Source organism: Apis laboriosa, unplaced genomic scaffold (assembly GCF_014066325.1).
Source record: "Apis laboriosa isolate Shangri-la unplaced genomic scaffold, ASM1406632v1 scaffold4_cov146, whole genome shotgun sequence".
NCBI lineage: Eukaryota > Metazoa > Arthropoda > Insecta > Hymenoptera > Apidae > Apis > Apis laboriosa.
The window spans coordinates 5,527,062-5,544,537 of record NW_025223501.1 but is presented as its reverse complement, the minus strand read 5'-3'; the positions used below and the strand labels follow the sequence as shown (position 1 = coordinate 5,544,537).

Genomic DNA, 17,476 nt, shown 5'->3' with positions numbered 1-17,476 from the left:
TTAAAAATTAAATTTTTTATTTTTATGGTTTTTATAAATATTGACATACAGAATTTGAAAATAATTATTAATTGAAATTAATAATTTGAAATAAATAATTTTGAAATTCAATAATTTAAAAGTCATTTGCAAAATTACAAAATTTTAGGAATTTTAGTTACACAATATAATAATTCAAAATATTGATATATAAAAAATTTAAAACACGATAATTTAATGTCTTTTATTTTGAAAAGTTAAAAGAATTAATTTATTAAGTGAGATGTAAAAAAAATCTTTAAAAAATTATAAATTGCAAATTAATGATTTTTCTTAAAAAGCGTTGACTATTTTTTTCCGCTAAAGAAAATTTTGTTATTAATTAATTTTAGTGGAAATGCAGTTTTCGGCGGAACAGTTGAATAAATATAGAGGTCGCTATAGATCTTTCACTAAATATACAATGTATGTGAATTGACATAATGTGTGCATAGTTTTGATAGCGTGCATAAAAGAACTGCGACAATTCATAGTAAAAAATGGATACATCAAATGATTCAAATGTGTATAGGTTAGAAGGAACTGATAAAAATCAAGTAGGAGGTTTAATTATTCGAAAAAAATCTTCTGATCATACATTTAAAAAACCTCAAGTATCTGTTTTGGGTCTTGATAAACTTGCAAAACGAAAAAGACAAGAAAATTTGCAAGAAAATAACTTAAAATCTAACTCAAATTCACCAAAGTCAGAAATTAAAGAAAGAAAATATCGATCTTATGCTGAGGAAACTCCAACTCATACTGGAGGAGTAAATTCTGAAGCACAACAAAGATTAGAAACGCGATTAAAACATCAAAGATTAAGTGCACAGGACAAACATCATAAACATAATTATAGAGATAGAGATAGGCATAGAGATAGAGAAAGGAGTAGAAGTAGAGATAGTGGTAGAGATAGTAATAGACAAACACCTTTAAGATTTAAAGATGAACCGCAAACTCCAATATTTAAAACAAAAGTAAATATATAATTTTTTATATAAATTTATTATCAAGTTGTTTTAAATAATTAATAATACATAAATTGTATTGTACATAAATAATAAAGTTTAATGAAAATTTGCTATTGTATTATATTATAGGATTCAACATCCAGAAGTAATTGGGATGATGATGAAGATGAAGAACCAAGAAAATCCAGTTGGGATCATCCAACACCTAATATTTATAATAGTAAAGATGGTAGAGATAGTATTAGAAGTGAATTTACACCTTCATATAAATATAATTCATGGAATAGAGATCGAAAAGCTAGTGGTGCTACACCTAGCATTGAAGGAGAGGAAAAAGAATTATGGGAAGAAGAACAACAAAGGTATTATAATATTTGTAATTTTTAAAACTTTTTTTTTATTTATATATTTCTTATATTATATTATATTATATTATATATATATTAAGAAATAAATTTATTTTTTAATTTATTTTTAGATTAGACAGAGAATGGTATGGTTTAGATGATGGAGAAAATCATGCATTTGCTGATGTATCTGAAGAATATACACGTAAAAAAGAAATGGAGCTAGAAGCAAAGAGACAAAAACGTCTTTCAGCACAACAAAGACAAATTAACAAGGATAATGAATTATGGGAACGTAATAGAATGTTAACATCTGGTGTTGTAAGTTCTTTAGATCATGATGATGATCCTGATGACGAAGGGGAAACCAGAGTCCATCTCTTAGTTCATAATGTTGTTCCACCATTTTTAGATGGTAAAATATCTTCCTTACAATTGATAATTTTATTTATAAAATATTATAAACAAATATATTAAATATTAATTTATTAATATTGTATATAAATATATATTTAATCAAAATTTATGATTTATTAGGTCGAATTGTATTTACTAAACAACCAGAACCTGTTGTACCTGTGCGTGATCCTACTTCTGATATGGCTCTTGTAGCAAGAAAAGGATCAGCTTTAGTACGTGCATATCGTGAACAAAAAGAAAGAAAAAGAGCACAAAAGAAACATTGGGAACTAGCTGGAACTCATATTGGTAATATTATGGGAGTACGTGATAGACATAAAGATGATAGAGAAGATCCAGGACAAGAAACTGATTTTAAAGCTGGTCAAAAATATGCTCGTCATATACGAAGTGATGAAGTTACTGGAGAAGCTAAATACAGATCTATTCAATATCAAAGAAGAAGTCTTCCAGTATTTGCAGTACGACAAGAATTATTAAATGTAATTAGAGAAAATAGTGTTGTAGTTATTGTTGGAGAAACTGGTAGTGGAAAAACTACACAATTAACTCAATATCTTCATGAAGATGGTTATAGTCATTATGGTATAATTGGATGTACACAACCTCGAAGAGTAGCTGCTATGTCTGTAGCAAAAAGAGTTTCTGATGAAATGGCTACTACTTTAGGAGATAAAGTTGGTTATGCTATTCGTTTCGAAGATTGCACTTCAAAAGATGTATGTCTTATATTTTTAGATTAATACAATTTTAGAATTTTTAAAATAATAATTGGATAAGTTTAAAATAAATATTTTTAAATAACTTTATATTTATTTACAGACTGTTATTAAATATATGACTGATGGTATTTTATTAAGAGAAAGTTTAAGAGAAGGGGATTTAGATCGATATAGTGTAATCATTATGGATGAAGCTCATGAAAGATCTTTATCCACTGATGTTTTATTTGGTTTACTAAGAGAGGTAAATATATAATTTCATTATAAAAATAATATATTTTTGTACATGTGTGATCACTTATATAAAAAAATATACAGGTTGTAGCCCGGCGGCATGATTTGAAATTAATCGTAACATCTGCTACAATGGATTCTAGCAAATTTTCAGCATTTTTCGGAAATGCTGCAACATTCCAAATTCCAGGTCGTACATTTCCAGTTGAAGTATTACATGCAAAAAATCCAGTAGAAGATTATGTCGATGCTGCGGTAAAACAGGTGTTACAAATTCATTTACAACCTCGAACCGGCGATGTATTAGTATTTATGCCGGGTCAAGAAGATATTGAAGTTACTTGTGAAGCTTTAAAAGAACGTTTAGCAGAAATCGAATCAGCTCCTCCACTTTCTATTTTACCTATTTATTCACAATTGCCTTCAGATTTACAAGCTAAAATTTTTCAACGTTCAGAAGGAGGTTTACGGAAATGTGTCGTAGCAACAAATATAGCTGAAACTTCTTTAACTGTTGATGGAATTGTATTTGTTGTTGACTCAGGATATTGCAAGTTGAAAGTTTATAATCCACGAATTGGTATGGATGCTTTACAAGTATATCCTGTATCTAGAGCTAATGCTGATCAAAGAGCAGGAAGAGCAGGACGTACTGGTCCTGGTACCTGTTATAGATTATACACACGAAGACAATATTTAGATGAATTGTTATTAACTGGTGTTCCAGAAATACAACGAACTAATTTAGCAAATACTGTATTATTATTGAAGTCTTTAGGTGTCCAGGATTTATTGGCTTTTCATTTTATGGATCCACCACCACAAGATAATATATTAAATTCTCTATATCAATTATGGATTTTGGGTGCATTAGATCATACAGGACGTTTAACGCCTTTAGGACGACAAATGGCGGAGTTTCCATTAGATCCACCACAATGTCAAATGCTTATAGTTGCTTCTCAACTTGGTTGTACTGCAGATATACTTATTATAGGTAGATATGTAAAATATATTATAAAAATTATATATTAAGCTTAAACTATTTAACACGTTGATTGCCGCGTCATCCATATTCGGGTGACGCTTATTTGTCTATTTATGAACGATCTTCGTAGGTATTTGGAAAGATATTCTACACGGTGTAATAAAACTATTAAATTGTTATAAAAATAATAAAATAATTTATTAAAAAAATTATTTTGAATGTAAAATTTTAAAACATTCTACACAAAGCTGAGGTTGACAATCAACCTCACAATTTAAACAAAAAGTTGTTGTCTTTTTTAAATTCCTTTGCATTTGTCGTCTTTTATCTGAATAATATAATTTGCATGCAATCTAATATTTATACTAGAATTATTTTTCCGAATGGTGATATTATGTTGACTCCGTTGAAGATTTTGTTGTATTTTCAGATAATCGTAACAATTTTCCAGCTAATAATTCTCTAAATCTTCTAATTTTGGAGTATCACGAGTCTGATGATGATGATACGATTAGATAATTTATGAACATATCGTGCTCTGACCATCAGACACAATTACCTGCTGTGATCCTGATCTCTAATAGACAAGCCATACGAATAATTTATATACAATTCAACTAAGAAGTACATTTATTATGACTAGTCGAAGGGTATTCGACAGTCATATTATTCAAATTATAATCTAAATTATCCAAATTAAAATATTCAAAATATACTAAATCAGTACTACTATTCAATATTATTGTCAATAAAATTACTATTATCAATACTTCTATTGCGAATGCGAAGTTATGATGGAAATAAATGAGACATCATTCTTGCGACCATCAGATTCGTATTACTAAAATATCAATAGAAGTATTGGAATACAGTGGCGCGAGTGACCTGAAGGAGATTTCGTTAGAAATACGCGTGGCAATCAACATGTTAAATAGCTGATTATAATATATAAATTGTGATTAATATTTTTTAAAAATAGCAGAAGTAAGAATTTATATCATGAATTAAATCTTTTATCTTCTTTTTCTTTTATCCTTAGTTTCTTATCTTTTTTTTTTAATTTTTATGTGTAGTGAATATTTTTTATATAATATAAAATATTTTTCAGTTTCTATGTTATCAGTACCTTCCATATTTTATCGACCAAAAGGTCGCGAAGAAGATTCTGATTCAGCTAGAGAAAAATTTCAAGTGCCAGAATCTGATCATCTAACATATCTCAATGTATACAATCAATGGAAAGCAAATGGTTATTCCAGTTCTTGGTGTAATGATCATTTTATTCATGCAAAAGCTATGCGTAAAGTCAGAGAAGTTCGGCAACAACTTGAAGAAATTTTAAAACAACAAAAAATGGAAGTTGTAAGTTGTGGTACTGATTGGGATATTGTACGAAAATGTATTTGTTCAGCATATTTCCATCAAGCAGCCCGTTTAAAAGGTATTGGTGAATATGTAAATTGTCGTACTGGAATGCCGTGCCATTTACATCCAACATCGGCTTTGTTCGGTATGGGCTTCACACCAGATTATGTAGTATATCATGAACTTGTAATGACTGCTAAGGAATACATGCAATGCGTAACTGCTGTTGATGGCCACTGGTTGGCAGAATTAGGTCCTATGTTCTTTAGTGTTAAAGAAACTGGACGAAGTGGACGAGCAAAGAGACGGCAAGCTATGCAACATTTACATGAAATGGAAGGACAAATGAAAGAAGCAGAAGAAGAAATGAAAGCTCGAGCGCAAGAACAACTTGAACGTGAACAAGCTTCTATTAGAAAGTAAGTTTATTATAAAAATTTTTAATATTTTTATAATACTTTCTTAGCATTTTATATGATTGATTTATGACTATTTACTATTATTTAACATTGTTTATAGAAAAGAGATATTAACACCAGGTATTAGAGAACCAGGAACACCTGCTCCTTATCGAAAAACTCCAAGTAGATTGGGATTATAATTTTTCAAAGTGTATATATTTTTATTATTAAATAATATTAGAAGAATGTATTGTAAGTTATAAGATTCAAATAATTTAATGATAAATATTTCCCTATTTGTAATTTTAAATATGTATTATTAAACATGTATATATATTTTATATGTAAATATATACATTTCTAATAAAAATTAATATACAATCAATATTTAATGTTTTTGAACTAAATGAAAAATTATATTAGAATATTTAATTGAGAAAAAATCATTCTAATTAAAGCATTTTATTCTAAATATTAGGTATATATAAGTTCTTAATGAACTAATAAACATACAAATATCTTTTATCTTTTATTATATATTATAATGAAAATAATATAATTATTTATTATTACTATAAATTTAAGTATATCTTTATGATATATTATTAAATTAATATTAAAAAAAACATTAAAATATATCAATTTGATCTTTTATCATAACAAAATATCATTGATAATGAAATAAAAAACATAAGATTTTTTGTTCAATATATTTTATTATAATATGGATATAGATATATTTCCATATCAATTACATATAAATATGCTTATATTATACCAATTTTATTAGCAACATCAAGTGCATCATAATCACGAGTTAAGCGTACATATGCTTTCTTTTTACCATCTGGCCTAATTAAAGTATTAACTTTAGCCACATCAACATCATACAATTTTTTAATAGAAGCTTTGATGTGATATTTATTAGCACGAGTATGTACAATAAAAACTAATGTGTTGTTATCTTCAATCTTTTTCATAGCAGCTTCAGTGGTCAAAGGGAATTTAATAATATTAAATGCATCCATACTACAAGAAAAAATTTTTTAAATATTAAAAATTAATATATATATAAAAAATTAAATGATATATTTAAATAAAAAAGTAATAGATAATAAATTTAATAAAAAATTAAAAAAATAAAAAATAGAATTATTAATACTTACCGATTTCTATTTGGAACTGATTTTCTAGCATATTTTGGATTTCTTGGTGGTCTAAATGTTTTTGGCCGGTAGAAGTGCACAGATGTTCTTATTTTTCTTACTCTTGATCCATGAACTCCTTTCAATATCTATAAATAAATATGTTATTAATATATTATTTATATAATAAATTATAACAACTATATATTTCAAATAATTTTAATATATCAGTAATAAACTAAATTCTTATCATAATTATTCAATGAGATTCCCTAATAAATCATCATAAAAATCATGATTTATCTAAATTTCATTTTAATTTAATTTATAAACTTTTTTTATTAAAAGTTATTTATACTTATTAAAGAAAAAACCTTTTTTTGAGCTTTAAGTGCTTTCTGAAGTGGTACAGCTGGTTTTCCACCTTTAGGTGTTTTCTTTGCAGGTTGAACATTTTTTTTAGGTTTTGCAACTACTGGTTTCGCTACAACTTTAGGTGCAGGTTTTGCTGTTGATTTTGTTGTAGGTTTTGTTGAACTTGCAGATTTAGCAGTTGTTGCTTTTTTTGCAGTAGTAGATGTTTTTACAGTTGGTTTTGTAACTTTTGATGTTGAAGCTGTAGTAGTTGGTTTTTTCTCAATTTTTTTTTCTGTTTTTTTTTCAGCTGGTTTGCTAGCTAGAAAAAAATAAAATAATCAAAATATTATAATTAAATTATTACAATCATATTTTATTTACAATTATATTTTAAACAAATATTAATAATAAAGTATATTTTAAAAATAATATTATGAATATTTATATATATTTGGGTTATAATAAAAACAAAATTTCTTATAAAAAATAAATTTATTAAGTATTAATATCTTTTAAACTCATTATTTATATATGTATAATAAATATTTTATAAATATAGGAATATAAAATATATATATATATGTAGATATTTTATTTAAACAATACACATACAAAACAATAAACCACATGGTTAAAGTTGAAATTAAACACGTGTTTATTAATTCAATTTATTATCCAATTTATATCATTCACTTCATAAATTTTTATTAATCATCTTTTACAAATTTAAAAAACAGTTTTCAAATTGTTATCAAAAGAAATTAAAATTTTTTTATTAACAATTTTTAAATGTACCTGACTTATCCGTGGGCTTCGATTTAGGAGCCATTTTGTTAAAAAGACAGGGAACTTTAACCGGAAATATATGTATAGGGAATCACTAACTAAACTACGTTAATCATTTATATATAAATTCAATATTATAAAATAGAAATTTATTTGTATTCATACAATGCATACAAAAGTTATAAACTTTTTAAAATATTTAATTATTCAATTACTACAGTAAATTAGTTATATTTTATAGTTTAATTTATATAAAATTATTTCAATATTGTAATCTAATTTATTTACAATTTTTAATTATATATTTTACATTTAATTATTCTATAAAAATTTGAAAAATTTTTTTTAGAATTAAATCAATATCATCAATATCATTTTAATACAAATATCATTTTAATTACAATATATTTAATTTAATTTTTTTAGAGTAAGATTGATAACATATGTATGTATACATCTGTCGTAGCAACCAATGTTTTTCATTTAGTTTAAATCTACTTATTAGTAGTAGCAAGTAACAAGAATCGTTTTTCTAGTCTCATAATAATTATTTAATACAAATTAAGCATAAAATAAATAATACATATAAAATCCTTAAATATATATTTTATTTATCTTTCTTTAAATTTAAAATAAATTTTAAAATAAAATTTATATAATTTAAATAATTATAATTAAATTATATAATTATGTATTTATAATAACATTGAATTTTATGTAATAATGTATTTTATATATAATTTAATGTAATTATATATTATAAATTTAGATTATAAATAATATTAAATAATATATAGTGTAAATGATGTTGGAATCACGATCAGCTATTTATAAAATAATGGAAGTGGCGCGAGATGATAGACAGGTATAATTTTCAAATTTTATTTTGATATAAATAATTAAAAAATCTTAAACAATTATATAATTAATAAAATTTAAATTAAAGTTAGTCTTTTAAGATATTCAATAAAAATCAATTTTGAATTTATAAATTAATTTGACGATTTTATTAATAATTATTATAATTATATATATACTATTAATAATATATATAATTATTATTATATATATATATTATTAATAATATAATTAAATTTATTAGAATATTTTATAAATTTTTAATTAATATATATATAATATAATTATTTTTATTATTAATTTTTGATTTCATATTAATATATGAATTATATGTATTTATGAATTAAATAATTAAATAAATTAATGTTTTATAGATTGATAAATGGCCACACCCGTTTTCATTTGATATGACAGAATATAATGAAAGAGATTTTAATACAATTGTTAGACATTCATGTAAAACTAAAAATTTAACTTCGAAAATTGCAAAAACAATTATAATTGGTGATGTTTCAGTTGGAAAATCATGTTTAATAAATCGGTAATCATATTTATTATATAAAATTATAATTTCATAATATTATATGTTCGATAATATATATTAATATGAATTTATTATATAAAATTTACTATAAGTTATATATATTATCGTTAAATTAAATAAATATCATTTGCATTTCAGATTTTGTCACAAAATTTTTGACAATAATTACAAAGCAACAATTGGTGTAGATTTTGAAGTAGAAAAATTTGATATTCTTGGCGTACCTTTTCATTTACAAATGTGCGTTCATTTAGATTAAAAATATTTTATTGTGTAATTTTTTAATGTTTCTGGGATAAATAAACTTCACAATATTAAAATTAATAATTAATATTGATTGCAATATTAATTATAATATTATTATAATATTAATAATTGCTATTAAATATCAATTAAAAATTATAAAATAATCTTTATACAGTATATTATTATATTATTATTTTATTATTATAAAATAATTTTTAATATACTTTGACTATGTGATAAAAATTTCAGATGGGATACAGCAGGTCAAGAAAGATTTAAATCCATAGCTGCATCTTATTACAGAAATTCAAATGGTAATGAATATTTGTTATATGTTATAAATATGAAAATTAAAATATTATAAAAAATGTATAATAAAACATAGAAAATTTATATATTATATAAGAAATGTATATATTTTAGTGATCATGGTAGTTTTTGATTTGGCTAATTTAATATCATTAGGACATTGCGAACAATGGTTAAATGAAGCTGTTCAATGTAATACAGAACCATATCATATATTTTTAATAGGCACAAAACAAGATTTATTGGTAATTGCATGATTTATTAATAAAAATTAGAATAAGCAACTTTAAGCAATTAAATTTTATTATATTTTTATAATTATTTATTTTTTGTTATTAAATTATATATTTAAATTAACAAAGAAAATATTTTATAATTTGAATTTGTTCAAATATTTATATAGAAAATTAGTTAATTAGTTAAATTTTTTTTGTAATCAATAATATTTAAAGTACATTAATATTATGTTAGTGTTATTATATAAAAGAATATTTTGAGCATAATAAATATTATGTTTATATTAATTATAAATTATAAATTAATATAATTATTCTAAAATAAAAAAATATATATATAAATAATAAAAAAAATATTTTTAGTCCAATGAAATATATAGAATAATAGAAAAACGAGCAGCCGAAGTAGCGCGGAAAATGAAAGCTGAATTTTGGGCTGTTTCCGCCAGAACTGGAGTCGGAATACCAGAACTATTCACAAGAGTAGCTGCATTATCTTTCCATTCCATAATTCTAAACGAATTACAAAATATGAAGCCAGAATCAATTAACATTGGTTCAAATTTAATAAGTATGTATTTTATTCGATTATAATTATAAAGTGAATGAAAATATTTTACATAATCATCAATATTTATTAAATATTAAGAATTATTCAAAATCATAACTATATATTTATTATTTCAAATTAATTAATTTTATTTGAATAAAAGTTTGTTAAAGTAATAAGTAAAAATATTAAATATAATAAATATATAAATTAATATAATATATATATTATTTTATTTATATTATATTATATTATATTAATTTTATTATATTATTATATTATATTATATTATATTATTATTTATATTATATTAATATAATATTAATTTATATATTGAATATATAAATTGATTTAATAGTTAATAATTAATTTAATTTATTGAATATAAGTTAAGTATTAAATTTATTAAAAAATTATAAATTAGAATTGTTATTAAATTAAAAATAATCAAAAATATTTATTTCAGTTTTAAATGATAAAAAGGTGGGAATTAAAACGAGAAGAAGTATATGTTTTAAGTGTTCAATATAAATAATTAAATAGTTACACGAAATATATACATATATTAAAAATATGACATTTTTTTAAAAATTTATTATAATTATTTTAATTATAAGAAAATAAAAATTTATAATATTTAATATATAATTTTTTATATTATTATAATATAATTTTTATAATATAATTGTAATATATAATTTTTTATATTATTTACAAAAAATAATAATGTTAATATATACAATTATATTATATTATTTTTTTTTAATTACTTTAAAATTTCTCAAAAAATATTTTTTTATTATTTATATATTCATTTTCAAATTCTACAATATTTATTTCAATCAATTTATTATATTTAATAATTTATTAAGAGTAATATATTTTTAATGAAAAAAAATAATTACATCTAAATCAAGAAATAAGAAAAATTTTATTAAAATTTATTGTCAAATAATTTATTAATTTTAACATATTAATATATTAATTTTCTATAAAAGTCAAATTTATATAAAATTATTATAAATCTATATTTATGTACATATACAGTTTATTTAATAATTTTCTGTATTACATTATATAAAAAAAAAAAAAACAACCAATTAATTTATATTATAAATTAAATAATATAAGTAAAATTATGAATAAATATATATGTAATAAAAAAAACAATAATACATTTAAATATGATTTAATTTTTAAAAATATTTCGTTATTATAACATTATTCAAATAAAGCGCGCATAAAATAATCTTTCGGTTACGTATCGCAAGTAACCTCATCTAACAATCTTTCTTTCTTCTTTNGTTATTATTATTTTTATTATTATATTATATTATTATATTATATATAGATATGTTACATTTTTTATTAAAATTATTTATTATTTTTCTTTATTATATCTAATTTTGATTATTTCTTATTATTTTATATATTACTAAATTGATTAAATTATATAAATGTTTAGATTTAAATATTTCTATTTTATTATTAATAATTATAAAATATTTATATTAATTAATATTATATAATAATTAAGTATTAATTACATATAAATAAATTTAAATATTAGAAAATAAATTTCAAATTACATATATTAGCAATTATATTTTTTTATATATTTATTAGTATGCAACTAGTAAAAAATAAAGTCATTTGATATTATTCTTTATGAAAATATATATTTTATAATTATTAAAAGATATTATATATCATATATCATTATTAAAAAATATAATTTATAAAATTTATAAAAAGATATTTTTATATTAATATTTTTGACAGTAATGGCATTCATATATTTTTATATTATAGGATTTATACATTTAATATATCATATAATAAAATTTTTCATATATTGAATTTTATTAATTTTACATAGTAATTTCAGTTTATCGATAAAATTACTCATTTTCATTCCTTATTAATATGTTTCTTTCATAAATATTTTAATATGTAAAATTATAAAAAGAATAATTTTTATCTATAATTTTTTGTATTACTAATAACAGAGATATAACACAAATTATGTTGTGTTAAAATTGAGATATGTAGATATGATTATACATGTATAAATTTATATAATATGTATGTTTTTATATTGTTTTTGTATATTTGTTTTATAAAATATATTTAAATCACTGATCGATAACATGTTTTGTTTATCAAATTAATTATATAAATTTTTCATCATATTTTTAATCATATAAATTTTTTAATATTGATATTATTACTCGTTTTAAATATTTAAAAAGTATTATAGCTATTTTTTGCACGATTAAAATAATTGATTTAATTTTCTTCAATTGTTATAACATTATTATTTTTGAGTTTGATTTAATAATATAAAGTTTAATAAAATTGTAAATAGAAGTATTTATATAAATATCACTTATTAATATTATAATATTATAAATATAATATATAAATTATAATATATATATATAGATAGTTTAATAAATTTTTTTGTTTATTAAAATTCAATTTAAAGTGATATGATATATTTATTTATTTATGATTGATATTTTATAGAAAGTTTTATTAATATCAGAAATATATATATATATTTCTTAATATTTTAATATTTTATAATTTTTCATATAGATAATCGACTTTATTTTCACCAGTTTAGTTCACTTTATTTAGATTAATTAATTGGCTTATTACTTGAAAAATAAATTTCAATTATTTTTGTATATAATTTTATTTATTTTAACTTTTAAATTTTTTATTTTTTTTTACATGTATACGAAAATATTTAATAAAAATTTAAATATTCAAAAATTAAATATTTGTATATTTATTATAAAATATTTATAGTTAGTAGATATATAAAAATAAAAAATAAGTTGATTAAAAAAATTATTTTTTGTAATAAACTGGTGACTTAAAATTTACAAATATATATGTCGAAATGATATAACTAGAAGTGGAATGCGATAAAACGTTAGCATATTTGAGATGGGTATACATAGAATGTATATTTTTTTCCGTGAAATGTATAAATATTTTTTATTATTTATTATTTGTTATATATCAGTATAATAAAAATATGATATTAATTGATCAATGACGAATAAATAATAAGTATAAATGCATATATAAAATTTAAATTACAGACAATTATAATTTTATTCGATAATTATACAAAAATTTGAAACAACTTATTACAAAAATAATTTTTTTGTTTATTTATATTAATGAATTTATATATGATTATAAAATCAAGTTATATTGGCTATTTAATGTTAATAATATAGTAACTTATAATATGTAGGAAAATAATATAAATATTTCATGTTATCTTCATTATTTATGTAAAATATCCACATAATCACAATGAAATAAAATATAATACTTAAAAATGATATTCATAAAAGTATTATAAATGGCAGTTGAATCATGCAATGTTGATAACAAAAAAGTTGATAAATATACATTGTAGACTTATATATGTTATATAATTTTATCAAAATACGATATTTTATTCATATATATAAAGTATATTTGGTTGCAAAAAAATATTTAAATTATTATTCATATATATTTTTTTTATCTTATCAAAAATGTAAAGAACTATTTTCTATAACTTTTAAGTAAAAAAATAATTGTTCTTAATGAAAAAGAAAAAATGAAGAAGAATTTTTGATAAATAAAAAGAAAAATGATTGATACAATCGGTAAAAGAATGGATAAATCAATCAATAGATCAATAATTTTGACCGACAGATGGCGAAAGTTTGAATATCTCAATATTAAATTAATAAAATTGAAATTATATTTGTTTATTTGTTTATGAAATTATATATTTATTTTGTTAATAAAATTGAAATTATATATAAGTTAATATTAATTTTATTGTAAAATATATGTATTTTCTATATGTATTTTATTTTAGAAATAAATTGACATAAATTATGTAAAATTTCAAATATATGCACTTAAAAATATCTTTTCATGAATTTCATGATTTGATCTTAATAATTATAAATATAAAACGAAATATAAAAAATTTATTCTTAAGTTAATTGTGGTATAAATTATTTTATGCAAAATCAAAAATTATATAAATTATTATAATTTATTTACTTGTTTTTCAATATAATTGTTACATACAAATATAAAACAATTGTTACTGTTGTTACTGTCACATAATTATTTTCAAATATAACGTATTCAATATATTTTATAAATTTAATTTAATCACTTTAATGCTGATCATACAAATAAACAACAAATTTTTGTGTTTACTTGTTATGTTTAAAGTTATTGATTTATTATAATTGTAAAAGAAATTATTTGTTGAAACGAATAATGCTATGTATTATTAAAATAATAATAATAAAATTAAAAATGAATTTACATAAATATTAAATTAAAAATTAAAGCTATTTTTCTTTTTTTAATTTCATTTCTTTCAAAAATAGATCAATATTTATCGAATATTTAACTAACTTTATACTAATGTAATTAATAAAATAATATAATAGAAAAATAATTTAATATATAAAATATTTATGGCAAAAGCTTATATATGATAATCATTTCAAGATGGAATAATATGTTATATTATAATATAAGAGAATGTAAAAAAAATAATATTTTTAATTCATTAAATATTATATATTACATTATATGTATCATTATATATTTCATTTTAAAGTCACTTTTCCGTGATGTTATAATCTTAATTTAAAAAAATTTAAATTAATTGTCCTTGATTGTAATTACAATGTAAATTATAATATTATTGGATTGAATTATAAATTATTTCTTCTTAATTGCTTTTGCAATTTAATATGCAAATATAATGTATTATGCGTAAATATTTTGATTCATCGTAGCATAAAAATTATAAAATATTATATTTCGCTTATTTCGTAATATTTAAAATAAAGTTCTCGTATTGAAAAAAACAAAAGAGAATTTATTTTTACAAAAAGCTTTTTTTTACTCCATGGATAATTTATCAAAATTAAATTAATTTATCAAAATTTATTAATTATTTATATTTCAGCAATTTTATTTAAATAAAATATCATGCGAAATTTCAAAATAAAGACCATGCAATATGCAAAATATTTGAATAAAATTGCTAGAAAATTTAAGTGATAATTCAAGAAATTAAAACAAAGCTAAAAATTTGTATATAAAAATTTTACACTAGATTAAATGAAATGTATTAATGAAACAACTCTACTTTCATTAATACATTATTAAATCGCTTCAATTAGCACAAAATGAAATTGTTTATTAAAAATAAACTTCAACGATATTGATATTTTTGCATATCAATTGTTTTAGTGTTTACAATCATCCCTTAAATTTTTTATTTTTGTTTGAACATTCTATATATTATGCTTATTGTATGAAATGAACACAATATTGAAATTATTTCATTGAAAGTTTATCCATCCTATCTAAACTTTGTCCATTCGTCATAATCTGAAATAAGAATCCATCTAATAGCCTTATTGTATATCAATATATAATTGTATATAGTTTTAATTATAGACGGAACATGGAATTTTGTTTAACTTATATTAGTAGTTTTAATTTTATTCAACTTTCTCTATATAAAATATACAGTAATTCGCATTCGGATGTCATTTTAAAAAGATTATATTTTTATATATTTTATATATTTGTTTATAATTTTTATATATTGTTAGTAATATTATTATAATTAATGATATAAATTCATTATTTAATACATAACTATTATATTGCTCCACAAATTAAATAATGACAAAATTATGCTTATAAATTATTGATAAATCACACTATTAATAAATCAAACACAATAATGAATAAACTTATATATCGTTACTTGTATATAAATAATACACATTAATATGAATTATTATGTGCATGTAAATTGTAGATACTTTTATTTATTATTAGATCCAAGATTATTCACATTATTCAGTACAAGCAGTTTGAAATAGATACATAAATAGATAAGATATACATCTTATTAAATAAGATATACATCTTATCTATTTATGTACTTGTGAGAGATAATATTATATGATAACGTAACAGAAATCTCTTCGATGAGAATTATTCATTTTTCCTTTTACCTTTCACTTTCTCTTGCAAGATAAATTCGTGCATGTTATTCTCATTCGTGCAAGTGAATTTTCACTTTTTTAAATACTTTCACAGAATACTGGTATCTCTCTGCTTTCTATTTTCTGATGATTCATAATAAATTCGATAAAGTTTTCAACTTTTAAGAAATCTATCATTAATAATATAGATATGAAAAATATACATATTACATTATTTGATATTTTACATGTCATTTATATTTTATATGTCTATAGTACAATATCGTCAGAAAAAGTAAATAAAAATATATAAAGAGACATTAAAAATGTGAGTATATTTTGATAATAATTTTAAGTTACTTATTTTAATTATTTATAGAAATGCTTATCGCGATAATGTTACTTTCAGTTTGATTAAGTAGGTAATTTATTTAATATTTTGTGACCTATACGATAAATCTTATATTTGCAATTTTAACTACAATAGTAAACATAAAGCAAAAAATTAATTTACGTTAAAAAGTAGATTTAAAATAAAAAAAAATTTTTTATTTTTAAAACAAATATTTAAATTTAAATATTAATTTTTATATTTATGTGACATGAATAACATATATATAAAACATAATACATTGTACACATACACATTATATAAATCTGTGAATTTAATTAATTTTCGAATTTCTTATTTATTTAAATATTTTTAGATAATATCGATATCTATTATTGATTCGTTTAATTATATTATTCATCGAATAAAATCATATTTTCATCTTAATTTATTAATAAATTATAAAAATAATTAATATATTTTAATAATTAGATATATATTAATTAATATATTAATATAATCGTTCTTATTGATAACTTTTGTTTACTTGTTGTTTACTTAATATTCGCATAAAAAAATATCATATTTTTACAAT

The 17,476-nt window shown here is 20.0% G+C and overlaps 3 protein-coding genes across 5 annotated transcripts; 2 read left to right on the top strand and 1 right to left on the bottom strand.

The window, feature by feature from the left end:
* The first annotated feature begins 367 nt into the window (after nt 1–367).
* LOC122716965 (pre-mRNA-splicing factor ATP-dependent RNA helicase PRP16) lies at nt 368–5,785 on the top strand. Its single transcript, XM_043940569.1, has 8 exons — nt 368–998; nt 1,122–1,354; nt 1,471–1,754; nt 1,877–2,478; nt 2,582–2,725; nt 2,800–3,712; nt 4,812–5,487; nt 5,588–5,785. The coding sequence occupies exons 1-8, from the start codon at nt 519–521 to the stop codon at nt 5,667–5,669; spliced, it is 3,414 nt and encodes a 1,137-aa protein (XP_043796504.1). The 5' UTR covers nt 368–518; the 3' UTR covers nt 5,670–5,785.
* Nucleotides 5,786–6,165: 380 nt separating this feature from the next.
* LOC122717079 (60S ribosomal protein L23a) lies at nt 6,166–7,810 on the bottom strand. The gene is made up of 4 exons (XM_043940800.1): nt 7,767–7,810; nt 6,989–7,290; nt 6,636–6,763; nt 6,166–6,498 (listed from the first exon to the last, which is right to left on the bottom strand). The coding sequence occupies exons 1-4, from the start codon at nt 7,798–7,800 to the stop codon at nt 6,237–6,239; spliced, it is 726 nt and encodes a 241-aa protein (XP_043796735.1). The 5' UTR covers nt 7,801–7,810; the 3' UTR covers nt 6,166–6,236.
* Nucleotides 7,811–8,491: 681 nt separating this feature from the next.
* On the top strand, nt 8,492–11,097 carry LOC122717218 (ras-related protein Rab-34-like). Of its 3 annotated transcripts, none has more exons than XM_043941062.1 (7): nt 8,492–8,622; nt 8,990–9,156; nt 9,298–9,399; nt 9,655–9,719; nt 9,871–9,959; nt 10,314–10,521; nt 10,967–11,097. In XM_043941062.1, exons 1-7 carry the CDS (start codon nt 8,560–8,562, stop codon nt 11,029–11,031), a joined length of 759 nt encoding a protein of 252 aa, XP_043796997.1. In that variant the 5' UTR covers nt 8,492–8,559; the 3' UTR covers nt 11,032–11,097. The 3 variants fall into 3 exon arrangements, with proteins under 3 accessions (XP_043796997.1, XP_043796996.1, XP_043796998.1); XM_043941061.1 differs by having other exon boundaries at nt 9,829–9,959; XM_043941063.1 differs by lacking the exon at nt 9,298–9,399 and having other exon boundaries at nt 9,829–9,959.
* Nucleotides 11,098–17,476: the final 6,379 nt, after the last annotated feature.